General features: G+C 39.8%; 1 protein-coding gene and 1 pseudogene across 2 annotated transcripts; one reads left to right on the forward strand and one right to left on the reverse strand.

Annotated features, from left to right (window-relative positions):
* Positions 1–529: 529 nt before the first annotated feature.
* LOC117247707 (uncharacterized) lies at positions 530–3,394 on the reverse strand. Its single transcript, XM_033612324.2, has 3 exons — positions 3,256–3,394; positions 2,914–3,175; positions 530–1,776 (listed from the first exon to the last, which is right to left on the reverse strand). Exons 2-3 carry the CDS (start codon positions 3,169–3,171, stop codon positions 1,342–1,344), a joined length of 693 nt encoding a protein of 230 aa, XP_033468215.1. The 5' UTR covers positions 3,172–3,175; positions 3,256–3,394; the 3' UTR covers positions 530–1,341.
* Positions 3,395–6,457: 3,063 nt separating this feature from the next.
* On the forward strand, positions 6,458–15,032 carry LOC117247588 (sulfotransferase 1 family member D1-like; annotated as a pseudogene). The gene is made up of 6 exons (XR_013488411.1): positions 6,458–6,758; positions 8,717–8,845; positions 9,671–9,768; positions 10,622–10,748; positions 11,415–11,509; positions 13,952–15,032. The product of XR_013488411.1 is annotated as a sulfotransferase 1 family member D1-like (transcript).
* Positions 15,033–16,661: the final 1,629 nt, after the last annotated feature.

Genomic DNA, 16,661 nt, shown 5'->3' on the forward strand with positions numbered 1-16,661 from the left:
TGCATAGTGATTCAAGTAGTTCAATAACTTTTTTTGCCATTTTTAATAAGTTGTTTACTACTGAAACTCCAAACAGTTTTGGGCCATAAAAGGAATGATTTTTTTTACATTTTTATTTTACCATTGCTTCTTTACTGTTTTTTTTAACCCACTTTTACCACAATTAGTCATAAATACTGATTATTGCTTTTAACAAATATTCAGAGAAGGTGTTGCATGCAATTGTAGAAGTTACCTGGCTGACTGAGTTATCCTGTGTGGTGTGTGACGAATGGAAATTTTTTACAAAAAAAAATAAAAAATCTGGCATGCCTTGCATATTCCCATGGATACTGAGGTATTAAAATTTGTTTGGGTTCATGATCTGTGAATAAGTGGCACTTAACAGGCGTTTTTTGGCTGGCATGTGGCTTTTTTTATTTTGTTGTAATCCCGTACCACACGTACATTGTCAATTTGATCAATTATTTTACAAAATAGTTCAAACTACCTTTTCTAAGTAGCTTTACTCAAACAAACTAGATCTCTCCCTGGTGTAGCTTTGCTTTATTTTTCTTTTAAACAGCTTATCACACATTGCTGTGACCAAGTCTGTATCTTCATGTTCTACAGTGAAGATTACATGTGATGTTCAGAAATCAGCACTGCCTTATTTCAACACTTTCAAATAAACACATAAGCATCCATGATATTGCCTACAGTAATGTCCTGATAGACTACTTTTAATTAAATTAAAGCTAATTTAACATAGTTTATTGTTAGAACATTCAGAATCAAAGACAGGAACGTGCTGTTTGATGAACATGCTGATGCTCAGTGAGTATTTGTGGCCTCTGTTAGTCTTTGCTGCCCTCTAGGCCAAAGATATTGTCAACACATGTAGCACAGAACAGTATTTACAGTGCAGTCACAACCTGCATGTTGTTCACAATTATACAGCTGTCATCACTGATCACAGTTTTCTTTATGCTGCTTTAGAACTATATTTTTACACTTGTTTACCTGAAAAATCAAGTAAAACCAGATTAGGTTTCTGTCATCAAAGAGGATATGAATCTAATTCATTTTAACAGTGTTACCCTTTACTCTGAAAATCGTGACCTTTTAGTTATAAATGCAGTTTGAATAGAAAACACAAATTATAAAAGTGATGACTGTCTTTGACTAGAATGCATTATGGATACCAGCTCCACAAAAGTCAGTTTGTAACTATTCATAACAGCAGACTGCGCTGTAGTACTGTGAAGGTACAAAAAGGAATAATACTTAAGTAATCAAACATTTATATATATCTATTTTTAAGTGAAATCAATCTCTGCATCTCCCTGTCATCCTGAGTCATCAAATTGGGTACTCCCAATCTTGGTTTCCTTTCTCCACCTTCTTCCTCTCAGTTCGGCACCTCTTCAGGCAGTCCTCACACAGGAAGCTCTCCTTGACCAGGCAAAGTCTTTCTGTTAGCACAAGTGACTCGTGGCCCAGTGCCTCCTCAGTGCGGATGGGGTTCCTGTCCAGGTTGACCCACTCCAGCTTTTTCAGCCTCGAAAGGCAGCCAGGGACACGGGTTAATCGGTTGTCAGAGAGGCCGAGGTGACGGAGCTCCTCCAGAGTGCCGATGGAGGGGGGAAGAGTTTCCAGCTGGTTGAGACCCAGGTTGAGGGTGTGGAGTTTCTTCAGCAGGCGAAGCTCTCTGGGGAGGCTCGTCAGATGGTTGTTACACAGGTTCAAAACCAGCAGGTTCTGGAGACGGCCGATAGTCTCGGGGAGCTGCTCCAGCTGCAATAAAAACATTGACACATTCTGTGATACACAGCATAATGCCAAACACCAATGACAACTGTTTCCTGGAGTTTGGGGTCTACTTTTTCTTTAATTTTTACTTCATGCTCTTTTGTTTTAGTGTGTTTATCAGACACAGTGGTGTCCAATCAGACACTTATCCATTATAAAAAGGCAATTTGGCTGTTAAATTACTCATTAAACACGGTAACATGGACACCATCACCAGGGGTGTTGAACAAAATTTTGGACCCTGTGCGTGGGTATTCTTTATGAAATCCTCCCTACGCTGACAGCCATTCATTTTAATATGTTTGTAGGCCCTCTTCATATGGGCCCTATATACTCAGTCCCTCTTGGGGGGAATCCTACGCCCCCAACCCGTCACACAACAAAGCTTCTTACCAACTGGGCAAACTAAGCAACTCTCCCAGGGCACCAGACCCTCAGGGGGATGAAGGCTCACCATGGGGTGTTTGTGGTAATTTGAAAACTTGTTTTTTTTTATTGTGTACACCACAAAAAGCACAATATAAACAGAAAGCACAGAGGTAGATCATTCTATGGCCCCATCCTGTACAGGGGCCATGAGTTAAAGTCTAGATTAAAACATTAATTAATTCAGTTTATCTTGTGCTTATACTGTATGGCACATATTTCTAATAGAATGTGTGTTTACAAACTAATAAATATCTAATATATACACATGGACAAAGAGTGGGAGAAACAGGGTCAATAGGGGCCCCTAGAGTGTTAATCCAGAACTGCACAAAGCATGCAGTGTCACATAAACACTTAACATACAAAAGTAAAAAGGAAAATATCACTGGACCATCAAAGGACCAAGATGACTTTCAATACTCAATGTAGGTCAACCTTCAAAACCGCCAGATCCTACATTTCCCACAATGCAACTTAGAACCTTCCCTGCATACAACACCCATGTAGTTTAAAGTCACAGCCATAGTGGGCAGCACAGGCTCTTGGTATCCAAGCTCAAGTCGACATTACATCCATGACATCATAGAGCCACGCAGTGTATGAAACAGCTAGTTTGTGTCACTCGGTTAAGAAAGGAGTATGGTCAAATGAACCAAAGATGCTTCTTGGAGCAATGTTTTCTGTCATACTCACACAGTTGCTGTGCAGATCCAAAACCTGGATGTTGATGAAACTTTCAATAAAGTCGGGGACCTTTCTGATCAGGTTCCTGCTCAGGTCCAGTTCATCCACGTTACACAGCTTCTGGATGCACTTTGGCACCACGGCAACCTCCTTAAAACTGAGATTCAGACGGTGTTTACCATCCAGCGTCAGCTCCAGGCAGTTCTGAGCCACTTTCAGGGTGATGGTTTTACTTTTACCCTGTTTGGTTTTCTTTCCTTTGGCCATCCTGCTGCAGGGAGACACAGGACAAGCAATGTTTTGATTTAAACACATTTCTTGCAAATAATTTCATGATCAAGAAACTCTTACCAGCTTTAACGAGTCTGTCTTCTTAGATTCAGCACACTGAATGCAACTGCAACTATAGTGTCACTTGACCTATTGATCTCTTTCTTCAGCCTAAAAGTTACACTCTACATCAAGATGCCACAGTTGTTGTAGTCAGACAAGGAAAGCGCTGACATGTGCAGACTCACTTGGCCTCACGAGGGATTTGTTGTCTTTAGTTCCCAGGCAACTGCTGTTTGCTCTCAGGAGACTTTACGGCTGTGAGCCGCTCCAGCAGGACACTTCATTCTTTGAGTGAGTATATTTGGAGGAAATTTTCAGAACAGTGTGGTAACTGTTTCTAGGATTATCCCTTTTAAAAAATAATAAAATCGCATAGATCTTTATACTGCTTTTCTGTTGCTTAGGCAACAGCTTTGGTCCCTTTTTGTGTCAGCTTATATTAATCCAACAGGAAATACCATTTAAAGTGTTTTGATGTCAAGTCTGAAACGGAGTAATTCAGTGACGCTGAAAACCATTTTTTCAAAACAAGGACATTTATGTCGATATCTTTATGTACAAATGTACTGTATAACCTCCTGCACTGTGTCGCAAATGTTCCTTTTTTTCTTCACATCATTTGCCAAAAAAAAAAAAATGTTGAAAGGCTATGTTGACCTGACATTCCTTCCCTCCTCCCCCTGTCTGTGACCTGATGAAACTGATAATGTTTCACTCTTAACATTAATTGTCAGCCAGGCACATGCACAGATAACCCTAACCCAGGCACATGCACAGATAACCCTAACCTACACAAACATTCATTCATTCATCTTCTAACCGCTTCATCCTCTTGAAGGTCGCGGGGGGACTGGAGCCTATCCCAGGTGACATCGGGCGAGAGGCAGGGTACACCCTGGACAGGTCACCAGACTATCGCAGCGCTGACACATAGAGACAAACAACCATTCATGCTCACATTCACACCTACGGACAATTTAGAGTTATCAATTAACCTAGTCCCCAATCTGCATGTCTTTGGACTGTGGGAGGAAGCCGGAGTGCCCGGAGAGAACCCACGCTGACACGGGGAGAACATGCAAAGTCCGCACAGAAGGGCTCCCAAACCCGGGATCGAACCGGCAACCCTCTTGCTGTGAGGCGACAGCGCTAACCACCACATCTCCGTACCGCCCCCTACACAAACAAATATGCAAATATTTTCACCTTTTATTTCAAATCTTAAATAACACTCCAGAAACTGTTATGTTACGTTGTTACATTATGATGTACATTAGCAAATAAGCTGTGAATGTTTGACAAAGAAACCAAAAGCTACTTGAGAGAGGAGCTGCTGAGGACAGAACTTAAGGAAGAACCACCACCAGCCTTGCCTGAGCAATGTGTGAGTCATGTCAGAGGAGGAAAAAAAAAATTCCTACAGCAAAACCATGCTGAAGGTGCAGAGCATCACCCTGAAGCCTGGAAGCTGCCCACAGAAGTCCACGGTTGGCTTCTCAGCTTGGGATGCTTTCTGTGGAATCCGATCATCTATTTTGACCTTCATATTAATAAGTTACATTTTTTCATCTTAACAGGTAAAAATATAATGTCTTAACACGTCAAGTGGATGTTAAGACAAAAGAATTGCCCTGTTTACAAGTATATTTCTGTCATCTTAAGACATTTAGAACATTAGCTTCCATGCCATTGTTTGGCGTCAACATACCCACTGCTTTTTGACGTAGCGACTGCGTTGGACTCTACTATGCCCACATGGTCATGTGGACTGACTCGTTAGTGGGTATGTTTTGGCTACGTACCTGTAACCTGTTATCTAGCCACGCAACTGAAATTTGGTATTTGGGACAGTCCACTTTGTGTGTGTGTATGTGTGTGCGGTGTTTTACACGGGAAAACCGAGGTATCCACCTTAGTCCTAGCCCCCATGAAACCTTGTGTGAATTAAGGGCACAGCTTAACAGCTGAACTGGAACCAGCGTTTTCCTATGCTAACGGTACTGAGAATATGCTACGCCTTTTTTCTGGAGACACTTGGAAATAAAACATGTAGAACACACCACCTGTTACACCTCAAAGCATTAGTTGTTTTCCGTTTTAACCAAGTGTGTTAGCGATTAGCCTGCCTTGCTCTGTTAGCATATTGTGAAATTTAACAGAGCCCGAGCTAGCTTACGGGAAACATCTACTCCTTCTAAAAAATGATTAATGATTTGTTACGACTCATGAACAGACAGGCCCCATGAAACCTTGCGTGAATTAAGGGCACAACTTAACAGCTGAACTGGAACCAGCGTTTTCCTATGCTAACGGTACTGAATGGTACACAGAATATGCTACGCCTTTTTTCTGGAGACACTTGGAAATAAAACATGTAGAACACACCACCTGTTACACCTCAAAGCATTAGTTGTTTTCCTTTTTAACCAAGTGTGTTAGCGATTAGCCTGCCTTGCTCCGTTAGCGTATTGTGAAATTTAACAGAGTCCGAGCTAGCTTACGGGAAACATCTACTCCTTCTAAAAAATGATTAATGATTTGTTACGACTCATGAACAGACAACCTCCATGAAACCTTGCGTGAATTAAGGGCATGGCATGGTATTTGGTTAAACTTTCTGAGCTGTGACTCAAATGTCACTCCTTTTTCTTATTCACATTGTTTACCAGAAATAAATGTTGAGAGGTTAAGTTGACCCGACATTCCTTCCCTCCTCCCCCTGATGAAACTGACAATGTTTCACTTGTAACGTTAACTGTCAACCAGGCACATGCACTAAGAGACCCCAGGTGGTGCAAGCACCTGTCATTTTGCCCTCTGTCTAGATAAGTGCCCAAATAACTCTCACTTATTCTAACCCTAACCTACACAGAACAAATGTGCAAATGTTTTTTCAACTCTCCAGAAATTGTTATTGTTACTTCTTTTATTATCTTTCATAGAAAATTAAAGGGTTAGAAAATTACATACACTGAGCCTACAGCTGTGAGTTCAGGAGGGATTGTTTTTCAGATGTCAGAGAGGATGTAGGCTGAAAATCAAAAAAAATCAAGAAGAGACCAAATCAATAGGTTCCAGGCCGGCAGATAAAGAAACAAGGATGAGATAATTAAAGAGTGACTTGGATGTTAACGTTTTGATTTGCAGACAGCCGTGATGTGCATTAGCAAATCAGCTGTCAATGTTTGACAAAGGACCTAAAACTATTTGAGAGAGGAGCTGCTGAGGACAGAACCTCAGGGAGAACCACCACCAGCCTTGCCTGAGCTATTTTACAGTCAGATTTTGGCTTCTTGTTCTTGGTTTTCTCGACTAAACTTCCAACCGAATCAGTTATGTCAGGGGAGGAAAACATTTTGTCCCACAACGAAGCCATGCAGAAGGCAGGGGACCCCAAACGCTTTCCTCTAATCCAAATCAGAGGAGTTCCTCTCAGGAGCTTGATTGCCAATAACTGGGACTCTATCTGGGCTTTCCGTCCTGACCCTCAGACCTCCTCATCGCCACCTACCCCAAAGCAGGTACTTCAGTTCAGGTCTAATTAGATAATCAGATTTAGGGACACATTTTGCATCATATGTATTTTACTAAAGTTGAGTTTGTGTTTGCACGGTAATACATTTCAGAGTATGTGACACTTTTGTGTTTTGTCAGTGATCAGCATCACATCTTATGGTATGTGTTACTTTTCTATATGAGCCTATGTAGTTTTCACACAGCCCCGGTGGTAAAATGTAACTACAGTACAGGTAAGCCTGTTAGACAATATCACTGGTTTTGGGAGGGCTGGTTTGAGGAGTAAGTTATTAATTTTCAGAAACAAAATAACAACAATAATTTAACTTCCACATTCACGTAGCAAGCAGCTTTTTTTATCAGCGCTGCTGCACTCAGGCTTTCTGTTACTCAGCTTTTGATCTGGAAAATCTGTTGAAGCCCAGACATAAATGTCTGTGCTCATGATGTCTGGTAAAAAATATTTTCCTCTGCAAATAGGTAGCCTGACTCTGTGTCCTAACAACGAGTGCCTCTCTGTCCAAGCTGAATTTGTTAAATATGCACTTGTGGAACCTCATGTGAACAAAGCCTTGTACTTGTCAGCTTTGCGCTCATGGAAACACACCACATATGATATCTGCTGTGCGCTTGAGATCCTAGGTCTACGTAAGACATAATCACTTAAAAGATGGTCAAGTAGACTTGCTGTCCTTCTATGTTTGTAGCCTATTTTTTAAACAGAAACACATTTTATATTTAGATATTTACTGGAAATGACATGCAGCCAACAGCAAGTTCAATCAATCAAACTTATTAAGTTGGTCATTATTAGTTTGGTCATTGCCAGAAAATTTCAGCTCCGGTTTGCAGGTTTGTGGTTGGGTTTGGGTCAATGATTAACGTTTAGGGGTTGGGCTGGACAGACTGGCTCTCATAACAGGCTGGGTAAACGAGCTTTAAAAAACCCTGACCCTCACATTACTGCGACCCACGAATGACTACGTATGTACATGTAAAGATATGTACTTAATGTAAGGTTAAAGTAAAGTTAAGTAAAGTAAAGTTAAGTAGGTTAGATTTATGAAAAGAAACATGATAATGACATAGGTTTAAATAACTTAAAGTTCCCTTGGTTTTGAATGTGACACTATCACTGGTTTGTTGGGGAAATCATTGCATGGATTTTAGGTCTTCATACTACTTTCATCTTTACTCCTGTTAGTACACTCGTCACATGATCGCAGCCTTCCTGATTATGAGGGTTTTGCACCAAAAACTGGCTCATGATTACGTGGGTGATATACAAATTGTTGGGCATCATATAAATGTTGCATGAGAACAGCCTGAGTATTTCCATAATTCACAGTTGCTACTTCAAGGCAAAATGAGTGGGATTTTCCTTGAAAAAATAGAACAAAGTATAAACTAATACAAACCAAATCCCTCTCAGTTTTCACTTTTGACCAACTACAAGTGTGCAGCAGTGCTTGTATCTGCAGAGACCCTGCCCTCTGCCCTCTGCCTTTATTTTCTTAATTTGCTGTGTGTTGGACGCTTCTTGGCCGCTACTGAAAGAAAGCTAGTATAACAGATCTTGATGAGGCCATCATGTAGCAAAGCTGACAAAACAAGCTGAAAATCAATGAAAAAGTACATAAACTAAATGAATTCAAGCAAACCAGTAGGCACTCTGGGCTAATCCTCTTCAAGAGTGAACACTAGCATTTAAATTAATAGAATTTCTATAACAGAAAAGCGGTAAGTCCTCAAGTCTGTACTCTTTCAAGGTGGTCATTTCTGTAAAACTGTCATATAGCAGAAAATTATGGGACCTGAGTCAATGTCTTGCTTATTGTGTTGTGGGTGTGAGATGGGATTTCTCCTCAAACTGTTGAGATTCAATACAAAACTGTTGAGATTCAGTACATGGAAAGTATCCTTTCATTTAACTCAGTGTTCATTTGTATTTTTTGGACAAAAGGGACCACCTGGGTCCAAGAAATAGTGGACCTGCTTCTTCACAATGGAGATGCTGAGGCCTGCAAACGAGCCCCCACACCTGAGCGCAGTCCTTTCCTAGAGATCTGCTACCCACCACCCATCCCCTCAGGTGTGTATTTAGGTGGTTATGTCTGTATGTTTGATTGTGTTTAGAGTTTTCATTAAGTCAATCTTTAAGTGCACTTTGTGTCAAGTAGCTTTGCTAAAACTTAAGTTTAGTCAGGACAACTTAAGTCAAAGAAAACTTTATGTCCATTTGCAGTATTATTTTTGGAGGTAGAGCTCCATTTTTGGGCCTCTCTGCCTTTCCAAGGCCTATGCAGAAGGCCTCTTCCATGCAACTACCTATATGCCCTTCTGCATGTCTACATGTCTAAGACAGACAGAGTACACCTCTGCACCCTTCCACGCGCTTATGTTGAAAGCCTTAAGGAAGAGAAATGACACCTCTCTGCCCTTCCACGCGCAAACAAGGTAAGCATTAGGCAGAGAAAGAAAACATCCCTGCCCTTTCATGCGCCTACATGGAAAGCCTAAGGCAGGGAGAGCAGCACCAAAGAAGACAGGCATGAAAAGGAGAAGCTGGGGTGGAGACGGGTTGCAAAGCGGCTTGCGGAGGAAGCAGCAACAGTAGGCAGGTCAGAGCAGTTCAAATAGGGCTCCCTAAATGAGATTCTCCAATTGGTTGCGTAGAAAGGAATCATGTGATCTATCGTCTGCTCCGTCAATTGATTGGGCTGTTTGAGATCAGCTGATGTAGCTGGGATATGAGCTGAGCTTGACATTGTGTCCTCCCTGAACTAACGCTATGCTCAATTTATAATTTCCAAACAGGGCTACATCCTCCCAATAGGTCACAAGACACAAGTGTGTGTGTGTGTGTCAACTTTTTCATATTTTTTAAAGTATCCTTTTCCCTGAACTTATGTTTCAGGTCTTGATCGTCTGAAAAACATGGATCCTCCAATAATTATCAAGACACATCTTCCTGTTCAGTTGGTACCTCTTGGATTTTGGGAAAACAAGTGCAAGGTAAGACCCAAACTTTCAGATTCAACTGAGAACAAAATCCTGCAGTGAGTTTTATTGCTTCAAACTGAACAATAAATTTATGTTGACAGGGTAAAAGGTTTATACGGTTGCCCTGAGGGACAAAACCCAACAACAGACAAGACATTTTCTGAGAGTTTTCTTCATCCATTTTATTACATTCATTATTCACTTGCCATGTGAATGGTTGCTGATTGAAGAGTTATGCAAAGGAGTTTCACACAGGTGCATTAGAGATTTACATTATGCAAGTAATTTCTATCAGCTGTGAACAGATGTTTTCCTTTTTCTAACACAGTTAATTCAGTAGAGTTTTTGGATCTTTCTATAAGATCTGTGTTAATTCTTTTGAAAAAAGGTGTGAAAAATGTGTGAAACCAATTAAAACCTGTTAAGACATTTGTGAGTGAAGAGTTTTGCTGCGCTAAGAAGGTGATGATGAAGATCAGATGGATCCCGGTTTCATTAAGCGTGTCTTAGCGAAAGAGAAAAACAAAAAACAACAAGGGACATTGTCCAACAGTACCTATTTATTGCAATTTGAGTCTCTTGAGCCAAATATTGTTGTGTTTTGTAAAATGTAGTGTTTCCTGAAATGTCTTTGTGTTTTCTGAAATGTTGTTTTGTTTTGTAAAATATTGTAGTGTTTTGCTAAATGTTCTGTTTTGTGAATTATTTTTGTGTTTTCTGAAATGTTGTTGTGTTTTGACCCTCAGGGCCACTGTAGGTTCATGATGCAATGCACGTAACAACACAGTGCTATACAACTGCTTCATACCCTTGTCTGCATTATTGTTGTAAATTCCTTTTCATATTTCCCTGGTCATGTGTGAAGACTATCTACGTGGCACGCAACGCCAAAGACAACATGGTGAGCTACTACTACTTTGATCTTATGAATAAGTACCATCCTGATCCAGGGCCCTGGGAGTGCTTGATGCCCAAGTTCATGCAAGGAGAGTGTAAGTAGATTAAATCATGTTCTTTAATGTCATTTTACCTTTATTCAGACTGGTTGTGTCTGTTTATAAAAGCTTCTAACCGAACCAAAATACTACTACCACACTGTAAATCTACGCGCTCCGCTCCAGAAGTTCATATGTATTCTAATAAATTTACATTTGCCGAAGTGGTTGGTGACTTCTGCAATCCATGACACCTTAGAAAAAAAAGTTTCCTTACCCTGCTGGTTTTCCCAGCGAGAAACTTAGTATGCCTCATTGTTATGACGGATTAGCAGCACCCTGTACGACTTGTCCAAGGCAATTTGCAAGTCTTTTTTGATTTTGTCATGTCAAGTCTAAAGTCATTGAAACTTGTGACGCATGTTTAAGAGAGTCCACACATCTGGTAAAAGTCAATAAGATGTTAATGATGTCTATATAGACTCTCTGTTCATCAGAGAGTCCTCTTGACAAATTAAAGAGCTTGAGAGCCAATGGGGCTTTTTACAACCTGGCAACCCAAAAGTCAATGACTCATAATTTGTCTATAAAGATAGTTACATTTATTAACATTATTAAAACATTTGTTAGAACTTACAAACCCCCTAAAATTTGACATAAACCTTTTACTGAACTGGCAGAGATGTTTCTGTGAAAGATGCTCATTGAATTCTGTCTCTACAGTGTCATGGGGCTCCTGGTATGACCATGTGAAAGGTTACTGGATGGAGAGAGAGAAGAAGAATATCCTTTACCTCTTCTATGAGGACATGAAAGAGGTACAAAGCACAAATGGACTCGGTATTACCCAAAGCATGTTGTACATACTCTTACCATAATACATACTCCCCCAGAATCCGCGACGACCAACTATTCTTGCATGCCAACACATGTGTTTGATCAGTCCGTCTCCCCCTTCATGAGACAAGGTGCATCAGTCTGCTTCTACTCTTGTGCAGAAGCAAAATATTGATCAGAATGATTAAAAAGCAGCAGGGCAGGGCATGTACCAGTTCCAAAGACCCAGGTTTCAAAATTAGGTCGAAAATACCCTAAATATCTTATTATGTAACAGTATAAGCTTGACAAGGACAGGACACACAACTAGATTGTGTCACATTTGGCTTCTCCCTGCACAGTGTCAGTACTCAATACCTAATAGATCAGGAACAGACACAAGTGTCGATCACATGTAGCATATTGTTACAATGAAATTTTAACTATTTCATTTTAATTTTATAAATATCAGGGCAAATCTCATCTATGGTCTTATTTTTTGAGTCAGATGTCAGTATATTATGTTTTCTAGTCCTCCCCTGCACGGTGCCCATGTATTATTCTATGAATAGTTTAAAAAAAGACAAACCATAATTCTACCATCAGGCCTTTTCCACTTAAACGTTACTTTAACAATTCAATCACATTTTTCTTAGCTAGGGACCTTTATGTTCGTTATGGCCAATGTTATGTTGAGCAACTGTAGTTTAGAGAGACATGCTAGCTGTTAGCCCAATGCTTTTTAGCTTTACAGTTTTTTAAAAGGCACCAAAATGAGACTCCCAGATAACTGTTGTTTTGTAACTCACATTTTCTAATATGCTTGTCATGGTATTTACGATAAAGGATAGGCCTGACATTGACATATGATGTTACTGATGTGCTAACACCCGGATCTCATGTAATTTAGCAGCTCATCACCTATCTTCCAGCTAGCTAGCCAGCTAGCTTATTTGCTAACCTGTGTGTTTTGTACTCCTTGGAAAAGTGTTAGTGTCTGTCACTGACTGAGATGCTTGGCGAAGTTGTTCAAGGGGCCAAACACATGCCACATCTTTAACCACCTGGAAAACGTGGATTTATGTGCTGGGTGCTACTCTTGCACCTTTTTTGCAGCAGGTTACATCTGTACCATATCATAGCCTATTTACCTGAAATCTTGAGTGCAGAGCTAATCTAGGGCCGTTTAGTGGCCATTTTGGTAAGGAACCGGAACCAGGGCGAGAGAGACAGGATCCGGAATTCGATGGATGCGCCTTTCCGTCTAAATAAAAGCACCAAGCTAATAAAAATGCAGTGAAACTTTTTAATTTAAAGAATATAATTTACAAGAAAAGCCCCAAGCCATTAAGTTAACCTTTTTCTTTTATTATAAATCGATGGTGGGCCAGAATTTAAAGTTTTACTATGGTGAACACTTTTACTTTGGTGAATTTGGTGAATTCCGGATCCGCTCTCTAGACCGGAATCAGAATGCAGACAAAATTCAGAGTGAATGGAAACCAGGCTCTTCCCCATACGTGAAGAGTCTGGTGACGCGAGGCTAGTGCAGAGCTGATCTTCCTCCAGGCACTGTTTATAAGTGTGTAGGCCAGTTGTCTGTGGGACAGATGTAAAGCCCTGGGTAGCCCTGCACGAAAATGATCAACTTATCCATATTTATCACAGACAGATATTTATGGAAGAAGGGAAAGATATTTGTCAGCTGCGATTAGTTGGTCCTCATCACATGACATGCAGTGTGCGCTGCTGAGTTCCAAAAGTTGAACTCGGTTTATCTTAGGGCACATCTGTTGCACCCTGAAAAACAGGTGCCCGGGAATACGTGCAAACCGTGACGGTGGCGCTCTGCCATTTGAGGGAGCCTGCTACACATCTACATAAAGTGTTTCCTCTTTTGCACAAAACTGTTTTGTAGCTTTTGGACTGTGGGTTCGCCATCAGCGTTAGCACTGTAGTGTTAAACAAAGTACTGCAGTTCCACTTCCGACTTCAGCAGCCCATTTTGTTAATCAGTAGAAAGCATGGAGGTATTGTGTCTGAAGATGACACTGTGTTTTTGTCAGTAGTAGGCAAAATGAGGCAGAGGCATTGCTTCTGTCTCTGTATTAACGGGGATGAATGCACAGCCGTATGTCTTTCGACCATTAGACCGTACAAACGCCTGACGTGGTTGCCTTTCTAGTACCGCTACCTTTAAACATTAGTTAAACATTTCATCCTCTCAACATGAGACACACAGTTAATACATTTTAGGAAATGTCGGGACTGAATCGTTTTTACAAAAAAGTATCTACATTTCGGAATATCTTGCAACACTGCCCCCTACTGTTCAACAATACATGATTTTAGTGACAATGATTTAAGAGCTTGCATCTCAATACAAGTATAGCCTATAGTGATCGTTAATAAATCTAACACTTCTGTATTTTCTCTCTTTACAGGTGAAGTAGGTGATTGGAGAAACCATTTCACATCGGATCAATTAAAGACATTTGAAGAAGACTATGAAAAGCAAATGAAGGAAGTCAACATACCATTCAGGAGTCTCATCTAACAGATTGGGTTTTTCAAACTGATGCAGAAAGGAAAGACCGATGAGTTGCTACTGTGCAGCGCTCAAAACAGAGAGATACTGTCCAACTATTTGAGATGAGCTATATACCAAAACAAAACATCAATAAATTTGCTTGAGCCTGGATGATGAACACTATGATCATTGAGCCTCCTGATATGTAGATTTTTTTGAAGGGGCAATAAAAATGTGCTCGACAATACAAATCCATTGGTCATTTGATGTCATGAAACCACCAACAGAGTCTCCTGACTATATGAAGCCTATAGAGAGTGCTCAGAGAATGAGGTAACAAGAGTCGTAAGTGCTATATCATAGGCAACTGGGCTTATTAGCGTTTCTTGAAGACATTTCGCCTTTCATCCAAGAAGCTTCTTCAGTTCTAAATGCAGGGGTTCCCACCCACACAGGGTTTATAGCCTGCAACTTCATACCAGTCATTTAGAACTGAAGAAGCTTCTTGGATGAGAGGCAATACGTCTTCAAGAACACAAGCAAGTCCAGTTGCCTACGATATAGCACTTACGATTACCATGACCTGAATGACTGAGAATCTTCACCGGCAAGTAACAAGAGAGCTGTCAATAAGTTGTGGGCACCTTTCCTAAACTACCTTCCAAATAGCACAGCAGACCTAGTAAGCAGAGGACATAGCATTGTAAACTGGCGTTCTTTGACTACCTGTCTGTCTGTCCTTGAAGTATTTGATGCTCTGAACTTGCTCCCCCTGACTCAGAGATATCCAGGCTCTGAGATCTCTATATAATGCTTTCCTATGTAATGTATATGCCAACATGCAATGCTGCTTCTTTCTGTTTGTTTCTTTTTACCAATCCCATAAGGTCTGTGATGTGCTCTTTTCTATCTCTGCTGTCACATGTTTTTTTTTTTGTTTTTTTTGCTGTTGTTGTATCATGTTCTGTAATTAAAACAACTGGGTGTAGACTGTTCTTCTTTAGATGAGATTATAGCGCACTTTAGAGAAGCAGGGTAAATGCCAGTCTGCAGGGAGCTATAACTTTTTCTTCTATGTTATTTATGAAGCAATGGAAGACAGACTTAAACAATTTGGTGGGGATGGAATCAAGAGACCAGGTGGGAGACTTTAGGTGCTGAATTCCTCCAGATCGTTGGAGTTGACAGGTGAGAATGTAGACATTTAGCTTATGATAGTAAATTGGTGTAGGGGTGAAGCAGGGCTAGATATGATGCTTCTCTGAAAGAAGACAGCAAATTCATCAGATTTGGCAGTGGAGAGAAAGTCAAAAGGAGAAGATTTGGAGGGATTAATCTGTTTGTCAATCGAAGAGAACAGAAATGATGCATTATCCTGATTCTGATGTCATGACCTTTCCTTCTCTTAGAGGTTACTTTTTAGAAACCAGGAAGTGAGACAATGCCTATAAGGAGCTTCTTCAGACAGATTAAATTTTGTTTTTGTAGAAATCTGATCTAGTTAACAAAAATCCAAGACACAACTTTAAAGAGCCAACATTATAAATAAATAAAGCATGCATTCATACATTACATAAAAAGTACATTATTAAAAAAAGAAGATTATTATAGTACATTTTACATCGGTAGTGTAGGTATTGTTAGTTCAAGATTTTAAAGTCTTTAAACACATTTTTTTCCAATATATAAATTTGTGAATTATTTTCTGGGACCAGGATGTTTTCTGGCAAAGGGCAAATTTAGAAGTTAAAAGAAATGAAAGCATATCAAAACATTTTACAAATCATGTTACTTTCATTTCTTATTTATAAATTCTTTAAAAATAAATGTTTGCCCACAAAAAAAGTTTATTTATTATTCTATATCCATTCACCTCTAGAATGTATTCATTATTCAACATGCAATGCACAGAACTGTACATATTTCTTATATTTACTCTTATTCTATTCTTGTTTTTTCTACTGATGTACATCTTGGGGGTAAATTTTCACACTTGCAGCCACAGCACAGTGACAATATATATTATATTTTTGATATTTTTAATGTCTTAAGTACTAGCAATAAACACGGTAGCATAATGCACATTTATTTTTATTTTAATGCACATTTCATTTCTATTTTATTTCTTTATATTTACATACTTCTATTTCATACTTTTGTTCTTACTTCTTATAATTCTCTATTCTTAACATTGGAGCGACTGTAACAAATCACAATTTGCCCTCTGATTATTTACGTATTTATTTTTGGTGGCACATGATTCGTCCCAATTTATAAGAAAGGGTTAAAGATGATCAGTAATAGAGGCAGGTACAGGAAGTTTAGGTTACATCTATGTAGTTCCCCTGAACTTGCCTACTGCATTACATGTAGTTGGACACTAGATGGAGACAGAGACTGTGCAGGTGGATGCGTGTAGTTGTATGCGCTGCGTGTACCTGCCTATAATGTGTTTTTTCTGTGTTTCTTAAAGTTAAATGCTGTTTATGTTCTTTTAAGAGTGTCGTGTTTGACATATTATGCAGACATGCCTCTGTTGTACTGTCTCCTGTCGCAGAGCAGTAGTAGTAAAGTGGTTGTAAAAGTGTTGTATAGGAAGTGGGTCTGTGCGTCCCACGCAGAGG

This window comes from Epinephelus lanceolatus, chromosome 21 (genome assembly GCF_041903045.1).
Source record: "Epinephelus lanceolatus isolate andai-2023 chromosome 21, ASM4190304v1, whole genome shotgun sequence".
NCBI lineage: Eukaryota > Metazoa > Chordata > Actinopteri > Perciformes > Serranidae > Epinephelus > Epinephelus lanceolatus.